Source organism: Podarcis filfolensis (assembly GCF_964270895.1).
Source record: "Podarcis filfolensis genome assembly, chromosome: 9".
NCBI classification, from domain to species: Eukaryota; Metazoa; Chordata; class Lepidosauria; order Squamata; family Lacertidae; genus Podarcis; species Podarcis filfolensis.
The window spans coordinates 77,527,380-77,545,716 of record NC_139610.1 but is presented as its reverse complement, the minus strand read 5'-3'; the positions used below and the strand labels follow the sequence as shown (position 1 = coordinate 77,545,716).

At 54.9% G+C, this 18,337-nt stretch overlaps 1 protein-coding gene across 1 annotated transcript; it reads left to right on the top strand.

The window, feature by feature from the left end:
* Positions 1–1,642: 1,642 nt before the first annotated feature.
* On the top strand, positions 1,643–13,917 carry PCGF1 (polycomb group ring finger 1). The gene is made up of 9 exons (XM_083571914.1): positions 1,643–1,779; positions 4,758–4,863; positions 6,401–6,553; positions 6,878–6,949; positions 7,137–7,242; positions 9,437–9,470; positions 10,355–10,441; positions 11,574–11,654; positions 11,742–13,917. Exons 1-9 carry the CDS (start codon positions 1,684–1,686, stop codon positions 11,787–11,789), a joined length of 783 nt encoding a protein of 260 aa, XP_083428040.1. The 5' UTR covers positions 1,643–1,683; the 3' UTR covers positions 11,790–13,917.
* Positions 13,918–18,337: the final 4,420 nt, after the last annotated feature.

Here is an 18,337-nt window from a genome sequence, read left to right as displayed (position 1 = left end):
GCAGAGGGCAGAGGCTGCCAGGCCTGAGAAAGAGACGGCTTCAACAATAGGGTGCCAGGGAGGAGCCAGGGCTTGGCATCTTCAAGCAGATGCCAGGGTGGTCACCCAGCAGGCGGTCCTCAGTTCCCAGCTGCACCACGTGCCGGGCGAGGCCTCGGCTTCCCCTGTGAGGGCACCCACCACTCAGTGCCAGCCTCCCTCTTCAGGGTAGCTCAGATGGTCGGGCGCGAGACTCAACAGGGGGCGGGCGGGTGTGGGGGACTCCCTGGTCCTGAATGGGGCAACTGTGCCCCTGAAGGACCAGGTGTGCAGCCTGAGAGTCATTCTGGACTCACGGCTGTCCATGGAGGCTCAGGTTAATTCTGTGTCCAGGGCGGCTGTCTCCCAGCTCCATCTGGTACGCAGGCTGAGACCCTATCTGCCCGCAGACTGTCTTGCCAGAGTGGTGCATGCTCTGGTTATCTCCCTCTTGGACTACTGCAATGCGTTCTGTGTGGGGCTACCTTTGAAGGTGACCCGGAAACTCCAATTAATCCAGGATGCTGCAGCTAGACTGGTGACTGGTAGTGGCTGTCGGGACCACATAACAACGGTCCTGAGAGATCTGCATTGGCTTCCAGTAAGTTCTGAGCACAATTCAAAGTGTTGGTGCTGACCTTGAAAGCCCTAAACGGCCTCGGTCCGGTATACCTGAAGGAGCGTCTCCACCCTGGACACCGGGGTCCCCTTCCCGAGGTCCTTCTGGCAGTTCCCTCACTGAGAGTTACAGGGAATCAGGCAGAGGGCCTTCTCGGTGGTGGCACCCTCCCTGGGGAACGTCCTCCCATTAGATGTCAAGGAAATAAGGAACGATCTTACTTTGAAAAGACAAAGGCAGCACTCTGTAGGGAAGCTTTTAATGATTACTCTTAATCTCATAGGCTTTCGTGTGCATGCACACTTCTTCATTTATACCCAGAAAAAACTTAGTTGGTTGGTCTCTAAGGTGCTACTGGACAATTTTTAACTTTATTTAGACGCAGTTACAGATAGGTAGCCGTGTTGGTCTGCCATAGTCGAAACAAAAAAAAAATTCTTCCAGTAGCACCTTAAAGACCAACTAAGTTAGTTCTTGGTATGAGCTTTCGTGTGCATGCACACTTCACATTTTCACACTTTCATGCACACGAAAGCTCATACCAAGAACTAACTTAGTTGGTCTTTAAGGTGCTACTGGAAGAAAAAAAATTTTTGTTTTATTTAGACGGTACATAATTTCTTCTCGTTGGGATCCTTCCGTCCGGGTCTCGCCCTGGAGCAGCGGGGAAGAAGCTGGGGCCTTCTTCGACGGGGCGGCCCTTCGGGGCTCTCCCGCTCCCTCTCCTCCGGGCTGGACGCGTCTGGCTCGCCGGCTTCCCTGGCCGGAGATCCGCGTCTCCTTCGGCCGGATCCGACCCGGGGATCCTCTTGCTGCTGCCCCCTGGTGGCCCGAGCGGGAACTGCAGGCGCCGCTCCTCTGCCCGGCGCAGGAGGGGTTAACGAGGGCGGGGCGAGAGGCGCCCTTTCTTTCTCCCTCTTTCGCCCGCCGCCAACTACAACTCCCGGCGTGCCCCGCGCGCTCCCCTCGGCGTGACGCCAGCAGCCGTTGCCGCGGCGACAGGCCCCGCCCCCGGCCAACCCGGAAGTGGGCGAGGCGGCTGCAAGATGGCGTCTCCTCCTCAGGGGGGCCCGATGGCCATCGCGATGCGGCTCCGCAACCAGCTCCAGGCCGTCTACAAGATGGACCCGCTCCGCAACGAGGTGAGGCCCCGCGGGACCGGGAGGGGGAAGCGGGGGCCAAGCGGGGGCGCCAGGGGCAGGGGCGCATGCGCAGCAGGGGAGCCGCGGCAGCGTGCGCAGAGGGGGCGGGGAAAGACCTGGCCCCGCCCCCTCGCACTCAGGGGCGGAGCTAAGAAGAGTCCCCTCGGCTTCTGAGCCCCTGATTGGTCAAGGAGTTCTGGGGTTGGTCTGGATGACCCCGTGGGGTCCCTTTCCTGTTAAAGGCGCAGGAGCCGCACTCCTGTGGGGGTCATAGGATCCCAGCATGGGAGGGAACCCCAAGGGGCATCTAGTCCAGCCCCCTGCAGTGCAGGCCCCTTCCTTCTCTCGGGGGCCACCTGCCGCCACCAAGCGGGGGGGGGGGCTGCGTTTCTGAGGACGTTGCCGTCACCCAGTGCCACATTTACGTATAAGCTCAACAAGCTCCAGCTTGGGGGCCCACTCTTTTGCGGCCCCCAAAAAATTAATGGGGAAAAAACCTGGATGTCCATTTCCAAAATATAAGATAAAAAATAAATGAAATACAACCTACCTACAGCAACAGTGTTTTGTGTTGTGTAGGCTCCTATGACGTAAGTCCTGGGCCCCACCTACTAGTTTGCTCCCTAAAATATCACTGGTTTGTTCCTTTCTATATATAGGGTGCTGACATTCGGCATGGACTGGTTGTATGGTTTTGTTGTTGTTTAGTCGTTTAGTCATGTCCGCCTCTTCGTGACCCCCTGGACCAGAGCACGCCAGGCCCTCCTGTCTTCTACTGCCTCCCTCATGCTGGTAGCTTTGAGAACACTGTCCCACCATCTCGTCCTCCGTCGTCCCCTTCTCCTTGCGCCCTCCATCTTTCCCAACATCAGGGTCTTTTCCAGGGAGTCTTCTCTTCTCATGAGGGGGCCAAAGTCTTGGAGCCTCAGCTTCAGGATCTGTCCTTCCAGTGAGCACTCAGGGCTGATTTCCTTCAGAATGGATACGTTTGATCTTCTTGCAGTCCTTGGGACTCCCAAGAGTCTCCTCCAGCACCAGAATTCAAAAGCATCAATTCTTCAGTGATCAGCCTTCTTTATGGTCCAGCTCTCACTTCCATACATCACTACTGGGAAAACCATGGCTTTAACTAGACGGACCTTTGTTGGCAAGGTGATGTCTCTGCTTTTTAAGATGCTGTGCAAATGGCTTGAGATACCTATGAGGTCCATAAATTACCATCTAGCATCTATTCAACACAAAAAACAGCAACAATTTGTTGCTGACAAAGGACAGTTGGACATAGAAAGGGCCCCATTACCTTCAGGAGCTGAGGGCCTCATAAAACCTAAATCTGGTCCTGCCTTAGCACCTAAAGCGTTCCACCTACCTGGCCACCTCAAAGTGTGGCATTATGGGTTGGATGCCATAAAAAGAGTCTTGTGGCAGATTAGCCGCAGACAGATTCGCTTCCTACAGATATTTCATTTTGTTTCCTATTTGTAAAGGCCACCTTCCCCACAAGGAGCTCTTGGTTCTCCGCTCCTCCTTTTTACCACAACGACCCTGTGAGTTTCTTGGGTGAGGGGGGACTTGAACCCGGGTCTTCCAATTCCCAGTCCAACGCTTAACCATTGCACTGCCCTGGCATCATCAGGGGCTGCCTGTTGAAGTGACATTTATGGACTAAACGTGCTGGTATTTCAGGTGCCGCAAGGCTTTGTCCTGAGAAGAGCAAGTTGTTGCTGGCCCCATTTCTCAGGCAGGCAAACTGACTCACCTCAGGCCATTTCCTGGCCAAAGGGCAGCTCTTGATTTCAGAGCCGGCTGGGAGGAATCTTTGGCCTCCAGGTGTTGCAGAACTCCAACTTCAAGCAAGCCCAGCCAATGGCCAGGAACGGTGGGAGTTGTAGTTTGTTGAGCCAGGCGCCCACTGGAGGGAGAATTGGGCGCTTGAAGCCTCTCATGGCAAAGGCAGGCGAACTGCTCACCTGTTGCCAGGCAGGTCCAGGCTTTGGCATCCCTCCCTCTCTCGTACCTCAGAGGAAGAAAGTCTGTCTTTCCACAGCGCATAGTTAAACAGTGGAACTCACTGCCACAAGAGGCAGTCATGGCCACCAGCTTTGAGGGGAGAGGGCTGCTCTTGTGCTCGGATCCTACCCCTTTGGGGTATCCGGTGGGTCCCTGATCTGGGGATGGTTTAAATGGGCACAAGGGCACAAGAACAGACATTCTGGGAACGGCATCAATTCAACCCAATACCGTATTCAGAGGAGATGCAGAAAACCAAGGCGGGACATGATCCGCAGGGGCAAAGGGATGTTCACGGTGCCCGTCTTCATTTGGGGAGGCTTGTTCTGTGGCGGGGGGGGTCTAAAGGAGAGAGGGAGATTGGACCAAGACTCGAAAAAGAGGCCATGGCAGAGGCGGGTTTGGAACTCGGGCCTTTTAGATCTGGACTTGTGCATCGGGACAAGGGGGTGGGTCAAGGTGCCCCTCCAGCAGGCTGATGGGGGCCTCCTGGGACCCGTCTGTCAAACAGGGGGCTAAGGCTTTGACCAGTGGGCCCTGGGCTGGCAATGGAGGGGGCTGGACTAGATGACTTTGGGGGTCCCTTCTCAAACTACAATTCTATGGAGAGAGAGAGAGAGAGAGAGAGAGATGGTAGAGGAGCAGCTCTCTTGGCGGGCTGGGAAGGAGGGGCTGAGGAGCTCCCTCTCCCCAATCTGTTTAATCCGGGGGTCAGCAAACTTTTTCAGCAGGGGGCCGGTCCACTGGCCCTCAGATCTTGTGGGGGGCCGGACTATATTTTGAAGAAAAAAATGAACGAATTCCTATGCCCCACAAATAACCCAGAGATGCATTTTAAATAAAAGCACACGTTCTGCTCATGCAAAAACACACTGTCCACAGGCCGGATTGAGAAGGCGATTGGGCTGGATCCGGCCCCTGGGGCTTAGTTTGCCCACCCATGGTCTAATCCCCCTACGTGTCCCCAGGAGGAGGTGAGGGTGAAGATGAAGGAGCTGAACGAGCACATTGTCTGCTTCCTTTGCGCCGGATACTTCATCGATGCCACGACCATCACCGAATGCCTGCACACCTGTGAGTAGCGACAGGGAAAGCGGGGGGGACGGGACCGGGGGGGGCATGTTCCTGACCAAAGAGAGGTGTGTTGATAATAAATAATAATAAATTTTATTTACACCCCGCCCTCCCCAGCCAGAGCCAGGCTCAGGTTGGCTAACACCGATAAAATCACAGTAAAAACATAATAGGGGGAAGGGGGAGAAACCAATTTAAAAGACAGGTTAAAATGCAGCCTCATTTTAAAAGTAGTCGATAAGTCAAGACCATAAGGAGAGGGAAATATAACGGTCAGACTGAGTCCAGACCAAAGGCCAGGCGGAGCAGCTCTGTCTTGCAGGCCCTGCAGAAAGATGTCAGGGCCCTAGTCTCTTGTGGCAGAGCGTTCCACCAAGTCGGGGCCAGTACTGAAAAGGCCCTGGCCCTAGTTGAGACCAATCTAACCACCTTGCGGCTTTTTGTCATTTGTGGACCTTAAGGTCCTCCGCAGGGCAGACCAGAAGGAGCAGCCTTTTGCCGATGAGGGCCACCTTCCCTTGGGAGGAAATCTGCCAGGGGCCACATGCCAGCAGTAGGGGGGCCAGAGTTAGCCGGGGGGGGGGAGGCAGTGGAGGTGGAGGTTGTTGCTCTGAAGTTAAGCTCGCCCCAAACTCTCTCTCACCCTGGAGGGAAATGTTGGAAAGCAGGGGGACGCGTATCTGACATGCACAAGCAGGAAGGGGGGGATTCCCTTCCAGAGTGTAAGGGATCCCAAGGGTCATCTAGCCCCAAAGCCATCCCTGGGGGGCTCAGACCCACAACCTTCTGGTTAACAGCCATCTGAGGGCGAGACCAGTGGTTCCCAAAGTAGGTGGTAGCACCCTTGGGTGCTGGGGGGGTGCTAAGAGACAAGGAGGCAACCGGGGGGGTGCTGGGGTTTAAATAACCGTTAGACTGGTTTCACTGGTCCACACATTCATCAGTTTCATTGAATTAATCTAAATAGCTTCAGCTGGATTTTGAAGAAACGGTCAACTAATTGTAACTCTTTTGGGTTTTACTGTATTATCTTGTTTGGCTGTTTTGAAAGACACTTTTCATAGGGTAGGGGGCATTGGGGATGAGCCTGTGGAGCCAAGGGGGAGGGGCAGGGCCATAGCGTGGGAGTGGCGAGGTGGGCCCCCGCCAGGGCCGCCTCCGATGGGCGGGGGTGCAAAATTGGCTAAAAGTATGTCCGCAAACATAAATATTGATTATTGCCTCATTAGAAATGGTTTTAAATAGAGGGTGAATTGAATGGCTGGAAGGGGGGGTGGAAGAGAGATGGAAAGAAGAGCTCATTTGTCCGTGGCTTGGGGGGGGTCGCAATCTGGACGGTTCTGCCAGGGGCACAAGATCACCCGGCTCTGGGAAGGGGACCCGGAAAATTTTGGGAACCTCTGAAGCTGAAAGATCAATGGAGTTTCCTCTCCTGGTGATTCTTGTGGCTGTGTATGGGAGGGCCGCCTTTTGGAGAGTTGCCCCGACGGGACCCCCCCCCAGTACGGCTCATGACGCCCCACTCCCTCTCTCCCAGTCTGCAAGAGCTGCATCGTGAAGTACCTGCAGACCAGCAAGTACTGCCCCATGTGCAGCACCAAGATCCACGAGACGCAGCCCCTGCTCAACCTCAAGCTGGACCGCGTCATGCAGGACATCGTCTACAAGCTGGTGCCCGGCCTGCAGGAGAGTAAGTGCGGGGAGGGAGCGGGGGGGGGGCTCCTGCCTCCTCTGGGCCCCCCCAGGGCAGGTGTCAGGGCAGCAGCCTCTAAGGCGAGGAGGGGCATTGCCTGCTGCCCCTGGTGCCTTGGGGGGCCAGGCCGGGAGGGCCACAAACATCCGCTTGCAGGGGGGCTCCACCCTGGGAGGGGCCTCTACCTGAGCATAGGAAAGAGACAAGCCCCCCCCCCATCCTTCTCCCCCCTTTTGGAGGGTCAGTGCAAGCTGGCCGAGATTTGCCCCCTGACTCCAGCGACGGCCGGCTCTCTTCTGCCCCCCTCTCCCCCCCCCACAGGTGAGGAGAAGAGGATCCGTGAGTTCTACCAATCCCGCGGCCTGGAGCGCGTCAGCCAACCCAGCAACGAAGGTGGGGGCGCTTTCTTTTTTACCTCCCCCCCCGCCCCGTCCTGCACCAGCAGGGAACGGAGCAAAGGAGCCTGAATTGGGGGGTGTGGGGCAGGAGGAGGAGGAAGAGGAGGGGTGGGTTGGCAGGCCTCCTTTGCGGAAAGGGAGGGGACACAGGGGTCCTGACTGCTTCCTCCCCCCCCCCCCAGACTCGGCCTCTGACCGCGTGGGCCTGCCCTACACCACCTTTGACCACTCGCGGGCCCATTATTACCGCTTTGACGAGCAGGTCTTGCTGTGCCTGGAGAAACAGAGGTGAGGATGGCGACGGGGGGGGGGGGAGTGCTCTCAAAGGAGGGGGGCTCTCGCAGGCAGATCTGGGGCAGGTTCCAGTCCTCGCCCAGCCCTGTCTCCAGTGGTGCAGCTGCTGGGGGGCCAGAACTGTGCCTTTACACCTCCAGGCAGTGTCTGTGGGGCAGCGGCAGGAGGGGGTCTCAGGGACACAGCCAGGGCCGGATTTACGTATAAGCTAAACAAGCCGTAGCTTAGGGCCCTACTCTCTTTTTGGGGCCCCCAAAAAATTTAAAGGGGAAAAAAAACACTGAACGTACATTTCCAAAATATAAGATAAAAGGCAAATAAAACCTGCACACAACAACAGTGTTTTGTGTTGTGTAGGCTCCTGTGATGTAAGTCATGGGCCCTGCCTGCTAGCCTGCTCCCTAAAATGTAAAAATCTTTTTAAGTTAGAGCTTAATAATTATTTCACTATTAATATACTTCTTAATTGTATTTCACTGTTAATATAACAATTTGATAAAATACATATTTTGTAATGTGCAAATGGCTTGAGATGTCTATTAGGTCCATCAATGACTATATAGCATCAACCGTACTTTTCACTCCATAAGACACACTTTTTCCCTCCTAAAAAGTAAGGGGAAATGTGTGTGCGTCTTATGGAGCGAATGCAGGCGGGAGGCAGGCGGGGAAAGCCCCCAAGCGCCGCACACACGCTCCGTGCGGCTCGTGAAAAGGAGCGCTGAGCAGAGCCTGGGATGCATACAGGCTCTGCTCAGCGCTCCCTTTAAAAATATTTTTTTTCTTGCATTCCCCCTCTAAAAACTAGGTGCTTCTTATGGTCAGGTGCGCCTTATGGAGTGAAAAATACGGTATTCAACACAAAAAACTGTGACAATTTGTTATTGGACAAAGGACAGCTGGGCATAGAAAGGGCCCCGTTACCTTCAGGAGCTGAGGGCCTCATCCAACCTCAATCCGGCCCTGGACATAGCACTGGACTGGCCTGAAGGGTCCCAGGGAAACTTGAGGCAGCGGGATGGGGTGGGGGGTCCAGTGAGCCTCCCGGCGGAGTGGGCATGTGCCCCCCAGCCCTGCCTGGTCTTCAGCTCAAGGCTCTTTTTGCTGCTGGGGGGTGCGTTTTCCCACTGGGTGGGGTTGCAAGAGATGGGCGGTGGGTCTTCCCAGCTCCTGGCTTCTTGTGCCCCTCTAGAGGTGAGCCCCCAGTGCCCCACAACTAGCCTGCCAGTGGGGGGGGGCTCTTCCCTCTCCCTCTTCCAGGACAGGCTGCGGTGCCCCAGCATAGCACTAGGGGGCGCTCTGGTGCTTCCACCACAACCAAGGCAAGGAGCCAGCTGCCTTTCTGGGGGGGGGGGGCGCAGAGCAAGAGCCGGGCCCCTTGGGAAATGGCAGGGGCTCTTCTCCAGCTGGGGGGGCGCCCAGGAAAGGAGGGCATCAACAATGATTGGGCAGCACGATGACCCTATACCTACGTAATAGACAATCTTTGTAGAATTCTTTCAAACAATAACAAGTTCAAAATAAAATCTTAGACTCAAAGTCTCTGAAAGAATATAGAATTGTTTCATAAACCCATCTTATTTCGAATGAAACTATGTGAATGAAAATACCAATTGCTGTGGAGCAGTGCTCATGTGACGACATCATTACAGTGACTGCATTATCACACGAAACAATTCCATATCCTCCCACCACGCTGACGAAGATCTACAAAACAGCAGTCAATATCCGGAATCTCTGTTCAGGGTTGCACATTCTATTTGCGGAATACACAAAGCTTCACAGCTTATCTTTCATCATACAAAGTTTGGTACCTCGCTTCATTTAAAGATTTTCAGAGGCTTAGTCTTAAGATTACATGTTGAACTTGTTATTGTTTGAAAGAATTCTATAAAGATTGTCTATTACGTAGGTATAGGGTCATCGTGTTGCCCAAACATGGTGGACGTTCTCTTTTGGAACACAGGGTTTGTCAGGAAAGGAGGGCGGCAGCTCCAGCCCTCCGCATGGTTTCCTCTCTCTTCCCCACTTTCCGTGGGGAGGAGGAAGGGAGGAGGAAGGGGTCTTGTGGGTCGCCCCCTTTGCACATCTCCTGTTGGGGCAGAGAGCATGGAGAGGGCTTGCTGGCGTGGCTCTCATTCCATTTCTTTCTTTCTTTCTTTCGTTCTTTCTTTTTTTCTTTCTGCAGTTCTGGGAAAGAGAAGAACAAGCACATCCTGCAGGTGAGGAGGCCGGGATGTTTGGGGGGGGGGCTCTGGCTGCGGCACAAGGGGGCCTGGAGACCTGGCCAGGTTGGAAGATGATAATTATTATTATTATTATTATTATTATTATTATTATTATTATTTATTTATTTATTTATTTATTTATACCCCACCCTTCCCAGTTTAAAAACCAGGCTCAGGGCGGCTAACAGCAAATATAAAACATTGATTAAAATGCGACTTAAAAACAGCATAAAACAGCATAGAATACAACATAAGAGGCCCCTCTGACCTCCGGCCCCCCAGGACCACTCTGACTCTCCCATCTCCCCCTCAGCCAGGGCCGTCTTTGGCATATGCACCGCCAGGGTGCAGAGATCTGCCCGGCGCCCCCAAATTTAGTTTAGCCGCCCTCAGATTTTTTGGGGGGGCCAAACTCAAAGTTGTTGACCTTTTAGGGGGCAGGAAAATCGCGACACAGCAGAAATGACCGCTTTTGTTTCCTGATATTCATCAGGAATATTTGACGTTACAGGGGGGGGGACACTTTCGCTGCATTGCCGCCAATCAAGAGGGACTGGTATACATTTGACGCCCCCCAGAAAACATTTGGCACCCCCCAGAGTTCGGCGCCCGGGTGCACCATACTCCTTGTGCCCCCGGGTAAAGACAGCCCTGCCCTCAGTGCCCCCCATGACCCTGCAGTGAGAGGCTGGCAGCTGATGCCCAGAGCGCATGCCCTCCCTCCTCTTGGCACCCTCTCTGCCGTTCCTTGAGATTGAGACCTGGGGGGGGGGATTTGTGTGAGAGAAAACACCCCTGGGGTGGAGGTGGGGGCTGCCTCTGTCCTTTCCAGCTGCCTCTCCCTTCACCCCCATCTCAATTTTCCTTCCCTCCCCCAGCACAAATACGTTCGCTGCTCGGTACGGGCCCAGATCCGCCACCTCCGCCGGGTTCTGTGCTGCCGATTAGAGGTGGCGCTACAACACGTGAGTAAGGGTTGGGGAGGGGTTGCCAGTCTGGCTTCTGCGGGCTGCAAAGACCTTTGTTGCTAATCCTGGACAGGTGCTCCAACACTGAGCCCCACCCCCAAAAAAACAGCCAACCTCTCTCTTTTTTAAAAAAAATATTTTATTTTCAAATTTTATAATCACATTAATTCATAAATTCAATGTTTTTCCAATCAATCACAAAACACAACGAACAATATAGACTTCCAACCACCCCTCCCCTGGATTACAAAATTTATTGCACGTCATTTTATCTCCAAATTCTTTGTTTTCCCCTCTTGCTTATCTTAATTTCCAATTATTTGCTTACATGAATGTTACATCAAGCCTGCTAACGTTTTAATATATTTACAGCGGTCTTTTAAATAATCTATAAATCTCTTCCATTCCTACTCCAACTTTTTCTCATCTTTGCCATAGTCCCTCCTCTTAATTTTCCATTCTTCTTTTGTTGATATCTTCTCCTGTTTCCAGTTCTGGGCCGGCAACATCCCTGTGGCTGTTGTCACATGCATAAATAAGCTTTTCAGGTCCCTAGGTCTTCCCTCCCCTCTTAATCCAAGTAAAAAGGCCTCTGGTTTTTTGTGGGGAAAGGTGTCATAAACCTCTTTTTCAATTCATTATATATCATTTCCCAGAAGTCTTTTACTTTTCTACAGGACCACCAAAAAACAGTCAACATCTCGTCTTCCTTGGAAGACAGTTATGGGGCTAAAGGTTCAGGAACCCCCTACGTGATTTATGTGAGATGTGGGGTGTGACCCCCTTGCATTCCCCTCCCCGAACACGGAGGAATTGCTCCCAGTGGCTGTTAGGAAGCAGCAGCCGGGGGGGGGGCATGCATGGCTGGGGCTTGGGATGGGTGACCCTTTGGGTCCCTTTCAGCTCTGGAACCCCAAGATTCTGAAATCAGCATTGCCTGGTCTCTGCAACCCCCCCCCATGGCAGCTGTTTTGTGACTGAAATGCGAAACAGGTTGGCAGCCCCGGGGTGGGTGGGTGGGCAGGTGGTCTCCCTGCAAGGGAACGGGAAGGCGAGGCCCCCCGCTCAGTTGTGGGGAGGCAGCCGGGGGTCCACCTGGCAGGTGCTGACGGGACTCCGCCCCCTCCAGGTGCAGATCCTCTTCAACAACGAGGTGCTCCCCGACCACATGACCCTGAAGCAGCTCTGGCTTTCTCGCTGGTTTGGCAAGGTACGTGGGGGGTGGGTTGGGGGGGTGACCCCCCTCTCCCCGGAAAATCAGAGACACTCACCCTCCTCCCCTCTCTTCCCTTTGCAGCCGGCGCCTCTGCTGCTCAACTACAGCGTGAAGGAGAAGAGGAGGTAGGGGGGCCGTCGGACGGGCTGCAGCCCCAGCATCGCCCCCCACCTGCCCCCCCACCTGCCCTCCCTCCCGCCTTTTAACTTAAGCCCCGCCTGCTCTTCAAGACGAGTCTATTTTTTGGAATAAAAGCGCTGAAAAACCGCACGCCCCGTTGGTCCCTCCTGCCAGACCTGAGCAGCGTTTTCCGAGGAGAGCAGGAAATAATATTCTCATGTTGTCCTCATGTGCCCCCCCCAAAACAGTGGGAATTGGGCAGGAAGGGGGGTCTCTTAGCGCCACTCAGAGAAGTGGCAGTTCTCAGATCGGCCAGCGGGTGGCAGCGACGCTCCCGTTTTCAGCCTTTGGGGGGGGGCTTGAGGTTGGAATCCCTGCAGGGAGGGAGGGAGGGAGGGAGGGAGCCCAGCCCACCCCCCTCCCCATTCCTGTGCAGTGATTTAATGCGCCGCCAGCTCAGGCGCGTTTACCAAGCGGCAGTTGCTGCGCTGGCTGGGGAGATTAATCTCCGTCAGCCCCCCTTCTCTCCGCCCCCCCATTTTGGGTGTCAGAATTCCAATGAGGAGTGATGAGCAAATAATGATCCCCATTCCAGCCCCCCCTCTCCCTCCACCAGAGATAATGGGCGATAATGCAGTCATGAGCTCCTGATTGCTTGGGAGGGGGGGAGACGGGCACCCCCCCTGGCTCGCAGCCAATTAGGAGCTGTTGTTGCGGCCAATGGGGGTGGCCATCTGGGCAGCTGTCAGAAAACGGGAGGGGGGAGGGCGTGTAGCAAGATCCCCGCCTGGAGTCCTTGGGATTTCTGGGGAGGGGGGCGTTGTGCACATGCAGCCTGGGCTGTGAACCAGCCCCCCCCCCCTCCGCCTGCCCTCTTTGATTCCTGGAAACGTAACAGGTGCCCCTGAGCTCTGGCCTCATGCCCACAGCTGGAGCCGGCCCTCCAAGTGGGGGGCTCTGTCCCCTCCCTCTGTGCCGACTCCATCACCAATTCCTCTTGGCCTTGCAGAGTTTTCGGAGATGTCTTCCTCCGGGCAAAGCCTGTCCCTCTTCATTTACTCATTGCGTTTATATCCCAGCCTTCCCTCCCAGGCCTCCCCTCTTTTCATCCCCACAGCCGTCCTGCGAGGGGGGCCAGGCCGAGGCAGCAGGGACTGGCCCCCAAGGTCACGCCCAGTGAGCTTCGTGGCTGAGGGAGGATTTGAACCCGGGTCCCTTCCGGGTCCTAGCCCATCATGAACCGCTCTGCCACGCTGCCCTTCCCCTGGCAGGAATCATTTTCCAGTTATGGTGGGAAGAGAAAGATTTGAGGAGCGAGGTCTCTGGGGTTCAGGCTCCAGCCTTCAGCACCTGTCTAGGCCATCTCTGTGGTCCTTGAATCGGGGACTGGCGTACAGACAGTGGCAGAGTCCACCCTCTCCTGGGGGCTCCACCTCCCTTCTCAGGGATTGCACAGTCCTGGGGGGCGGGATTCCTGCCGGACGTGGTGGCTCTTCTCCAGCCTTGAATTTGGGAGCCTTCGGGATCTAAGCTCCATCCGGCTCTTGGACTCTAGAATTGAGAGGGGTGGCAGATCAGACCAGGTCCCTCTCCCCTCCTGTGGTTTCTGGCACCTGGTGTTCAGAAGCATCGCTGCCTCCAGATGTGGAGGCCAGGCACAGCCATCGTGCCCAGAAGGTTTGGACAGCCCTGTCCCACATAAAGGTCTTTCATCTTCTTCTGAAGCCATCCCTGCCTCCTGTGGGAGGGAGTTCTGTAGGCCAACTGCTTCAGATGGCCAGTTCCTTTATTCAGGAGGCCTTCATCCCATGGAGCCAAGACCTGCCAGCTTGCAGCCCCCTCCCCATTCCTTATCTACTGGCTCACCAGGATCCTTTCGTTGTGATTCCTGCATTTCTGGAGGTTGGACTAGATGACCTGTGGGGTCCCTTCCCACTCTACAGTCCTGTGATTCTGTGGCACTGGGGTCTCGGCAGATGAGACCCCCTTCGGCTTCAGTGGCTGCTGCCTTTTTCTGCCCCACGTCTTTCCTGGGGGTCCTTCCTGCTGTTCTCCAGGGCATTTTCATATATATACATTTTTGTTAGTTTTTTAACATATCATTTTCAACAGTAATTAAACATACTTTTACATCTTATTCATTTTTTTTTGACTTCCATCCTGTCTGAAAATTTTCCAATCTAATCTCTTAATATGCATTTCTTATTTTCCCTATTACATTTCAAACTCATAACCAATATCTCTATCATTTCCTACTTTGTAACACTTCGTATATTTCTCCGTACAAAACTTCTTGTTGTCCTACTAGCGTAATTTGTTGATTACAGTCGCTCTTCAAATAATTCATATACTTCTTCCAATCTTCTGTAAATCTCGGGTCCCGCAGGTTTCAAATCCTTCCTGTCATTTTGTCCAATTCTGCATAGTCCATTAATTTCGTCTGCCATTCTTCTTTCGTTGGAATTTCTTCTTGTTTCCGTCTCCGGGGCATTTGCAACCTGCCACCCTCTTTGCTGATTTAGTGTCGGTCCAGCTCAGGTTGCCCACAGCGCCACACGGCCCACACTCGATGCCTTTCCCTGTGCTGAGACAAGCAACTCTCCTTTCTGGAGCCCCAGAGCCTCTCTGGAGGTATCCCCATGGCCAGTTTATTGCGTACCCATAAATATCTTCCTTCCCGACGCCATCACGAGGTTTTCCATTCTCCTGCGGGTCCCACCTGGCGTTGGTCCTTGCCAAACTCCACTCCCCAGCTGTCTGCCCAGCCCAGCAAAATCTAGATGCCTCTGGATGTTTTGCAGCCCATTCCCGCTTTCTGTCACCTGCAGATTTCGCGTGCCCCTTCTCTGCTGTCACCCGAAAGTGCCGAACGGCCTCTGGATCCGGCCTTGACCTTGCGAAACCCTTTGGCGCCTCTCTCCCTTTTTGACAGCTTAGCAGGTTTAACTGAATAAACCCTTAGCAGCATATCAGATCCGAACAGCTTTCCTCTGGTTTTGGAGTCCCCTTTGCGGATCAAACACGCAGGGGTGGTGTCTCCCAAGTAGGGCTTGGCTTGTGCTGTGGGCCTGATCCATTCTGGCGTCCGCAGGGGATGCTAGGAGAAGTAGGCCACCGCCTGGCAGCAGGTCACTGAGAAGACACCGATGAAGGAGGTCTTGCGTTCGAGTTTGCCCCCCTTCCACATTCTGAAAGTCCCTTGGTTCTCCTCCAGCTCCATGCCACCAGCTTGCTCTCCTGCGTTTGGGGGGCCCACCTGTAGAGTTTGTCTTCTGCAGGCTAAACCTGCCCCTTCTGGAGTTCTGCCTTTGCCACCCTCGCCTCCTGGATCTCTCCTCGCCCTGGCTTTGTCTGGCTGTTTCCTCCCCAAGTGAAATGATTTACAGGGCACTGGCTGGTAGTTAACCCTCCTCTTGCCCTGCGCTTAACCCCTGAGCGAGGGCTGCTGCTGCTGACCCTGAGCCCCCGCCCCAAACGCCCCCGCCGGGGAGGGAGAGGGGAGATCCGGTTACCCTGGGCTGGCCCTTCCCACCCAGACCAGCTGTTGGCGATTTCTCACCCGTCTGCGGAGGCAGCAGCGCTGGCAGCATCAGGGAGATGGGCCGGGGTCACGCCGCCCCCTACCCCTGTTTGGAAGACCGGGCCTTGCTAAGTACCTGGTGAAACGCAGGTCGGAGGGTCAGGGATCAAAACCATCAGGCTGCAGGACCCTGGGCCAGCGCTAAGTACTTGCAAGGATGGGCTCAGCTGTCCCTTGCTAATCCCCACAACTCAAAATGAGCTGACGCCAAGAGAACTTGCAAAGGCAGCAGGGTCCTTGAAAGGGGAGGCTGCTGCCGCCTCATTGTGCCCATTTTACAGACATTGCAAAACATCCGCTCCAAAAAAGAAAAATTCTCCAGACATTAAGCCTTTGGGCCAGGCCTGGGGGGTTTTGTCAGCCCTTGAGTGGCTTCCAGAGTTTCTCTTCACACACACACACCCCATTGTTTACACCAACTATTGGGGTGCTCCACACCTGAGTGGAGAAACTAAGAACATCAGAAAGGCCTGGCGGCTGGATCAGGCCCATGGCCCATCTAGTCCAGATGCCCCCAAAGGGAAGCCCAGAAGCTGAGCCAGAACAAGCAGTCAGCAGTCTCTCCTGGGGTTGCCAGAGGCCTTGCTGCCTCTGACTCTGGAGGCAGAGCAGAGCTGTCCTGGCTAGAAACTTTAATTTAGAGTCTCCTCCATGAATTTGTCCAGTTCTCTCTGAAAGCCGTCCCACTTGGTGGCAGCGAGTTCCAAAGTTTCGCTTTCGCTGCGCCCATTTCCTTGATGAGGTGGAGGGATGGAGGTGGGGAAGAGGTCCTCTTCCCACAGCCCCTCCAAGAGTCCAGAAACCAGATCTGTCATCTCAGCTGCCAACTTGGCCTTTCTTAGGAGTTGGGGAAAGGGAAGAAACAGCTTCCCATGAGAATTCATCCAGCTTCTTTAAGGTTGTCGGAGGGACCCTCAAAGCCCGTGTAGAATTTGACACACACACCCTTTGCTGCCATTGCTTTTATGGCTGTGGTGAGGGAAATGCACTCTGCACGTGCCCAGGAGCCCCCCCTCTTTGGTTGAGAATTCTTCCCTGAGACCTTTTACTCTCCAGGAGAAAGCAGCTTTTATGGAACATGACTAATGGAGGGAGGGTGGGTGGGGGAGGCGAGAGGCGTGGAAGCGCTTTGATATCGCCCCCTCCCTGGTCATGCTCTGGGCACTGCTAATGGCCGCAGGCTCCAAACTGCAGGGAGGGGGAAACCTGAGCCCCCCTTCCCCTCCCCCCCTGCAAGCAGTTAATGGGGGGGAGGGGGAGCTCAAGTTCCTGAGTTGCAGCAAAGTGGGTTGGGCTGGCCGTGAGGAAGAGGCCCTTGGACTGTCTGCGACACGCACAGTCCGTGTCTGGTGCGCAGCCTCCCCTCTAACCACCCACCAGACCTGCTGCTTCTTCCCGGAGCGCCAGGCTGCCTCTGAGTGCCACCTAGACAAGACTCGGCTCAGTGGGAGGCTGGGACTCTGGAACTCACTGCCACAAGAAGGCTGGGAGTGTGCAAGGGCCAGAGCACCAGAGGCTCTGCACGCATAAGCCCCGAGGCTCCTTCCCCAGCCGCAGCTGCCTGGAGCTGTCCCAGACTAGATGCGCAAGGGGGCCAGCCTAGGATAACAGAATTGCAGAGCTTCCCAAGGGTCTGCTAGTTAAGCCCTACAGGACTGGCGGGAGGCAGCTTCCTCTGTCCCAGCCAATTGGGCTGTGAGGAGGGCAAAGGGGCAGCATGGAGCGCGGCCAGGACAGGCCCTCCAGCCCCCAGGCATCCCTCATGGCATCAGAGGGTCCTTGACTCCCAGCTTGTGTGAAGGACAGGCTCTAAGTACGGCGATCCCTTGTTTCTCAAACTTGATCCGTTCCGGAAATCCGTTCCAGAACCAAAGCGCTCCAAAACCAAGGCACCCTTTCCCATAGAAAGTAATGAAAGATGGGTTAATCCGTTCCAGACTTTTTAAACAACCCCTAAAGCAGCAATTTAACATGAATTGCTGACCCCTGCTCAAAATGGAAGCGTGGCCCTCAAATCGGAAGCGTAACACTCAAAAGTGAGCATGTTCGGCTTCCAAAAAAAGTTCGCAAACCGGAACACTTACTTCCAGGTTTGCAGTGTTTGAGTTCCCAGGTGTTTGAGAAGCAAGGTACCATCTCTTGCTGGCTTTTTCTCCAGGGGGGAAGAGATTTCTGTCCCCTGCCTTGGGGCAGCTGCTGCTTTGGCTGGGTGCCCTGGAGATTTGTATGCCGCTGGCTGGACTCCTCCCAGGTGAGGCGGAAAAGGCTCTCTGATGGTGCTCCAGGGCACTTTTGCTGCCCTTCCTGCTTGGACGCCAATTGTGCCCCCCCTCCTTGCACCGCTCCCCCCTCCCCCCACAGAGCGCTGCTCCTGCCATATGGCTGTCAGAGCGGGAATGAGCTGTCAACGCAGGCAGAAGAGAGGCTCCCGCATAACGAGCTCACGGGAGACGAAGCTAATGAGAAAAATCCAAAGGCAATTTTGCAACCGCTGGTGCCCGATTGGCATTCAACGACTGCACAGCCAGATCCGCTCACACAGACACACACACGCCCAGGGGAGGGCAGCCTGTCAACTTGCCTGACTCGGTCCCGGCCCAGGCATGGCTGGCTGCGCAGGGAGAGGGAGCCAAGTCTAAGGGGCCTCTGTGAGCCGGGGGGGGGGGCGCCCAGCGTCCACACTGGGCTAGCCAGGCTGGGCCTTAAGGCTCAGGATTCCTTACCTGTCAGTGCAACACAGAAAGGCCTTCTGCACACAGCGCAGAGTTAAACTGCGGAACTCCCTCCCACTGGAGGCAGCGATGGCCACCAAGCTAGATTGCTTGAAAAGAAGGTTTGGCAAATTCAGGGAGGAGGAGAGAGCTATCAGAGGCCCCCAGCCAGGATGGCTCTGTCCTCCCTCCACCACCAGAGGCTGCTTCTGAATACCTGTTGCTGGCGGGGAAATGTTGCACCTGTGTGCGAATCCTGCCTGCTT

What these genes read in the sequence shown, in the direction of transcription:
- PCGF1 (XM_083571914.1), top strand. Translation starts at nt 1,684, where the DNA reads ATGGCGTCTCCTCCTCAGGGGGGCCCGATGGCCATCGCGATGCGGCTC. An exon ending in CTGTGCCTGGAGAAACAGAG is followed by an intron (nt 7,243 to 9,436) that starts GTGAGGATGGCG and finishes TTCTTTCTGCAG; the next exon opens with TTCTGGGAAAGAGAAGAACA. An exon ending in TTTCTCGCTGGTTTGGCAAG is followed by an intron (nt 11,655 to 11,741) that starts GTACGTGGGGGG and finishes TTCCCTTTGCAG; the next exon opens with CCGGCGCCTCTGCTGCTCAA.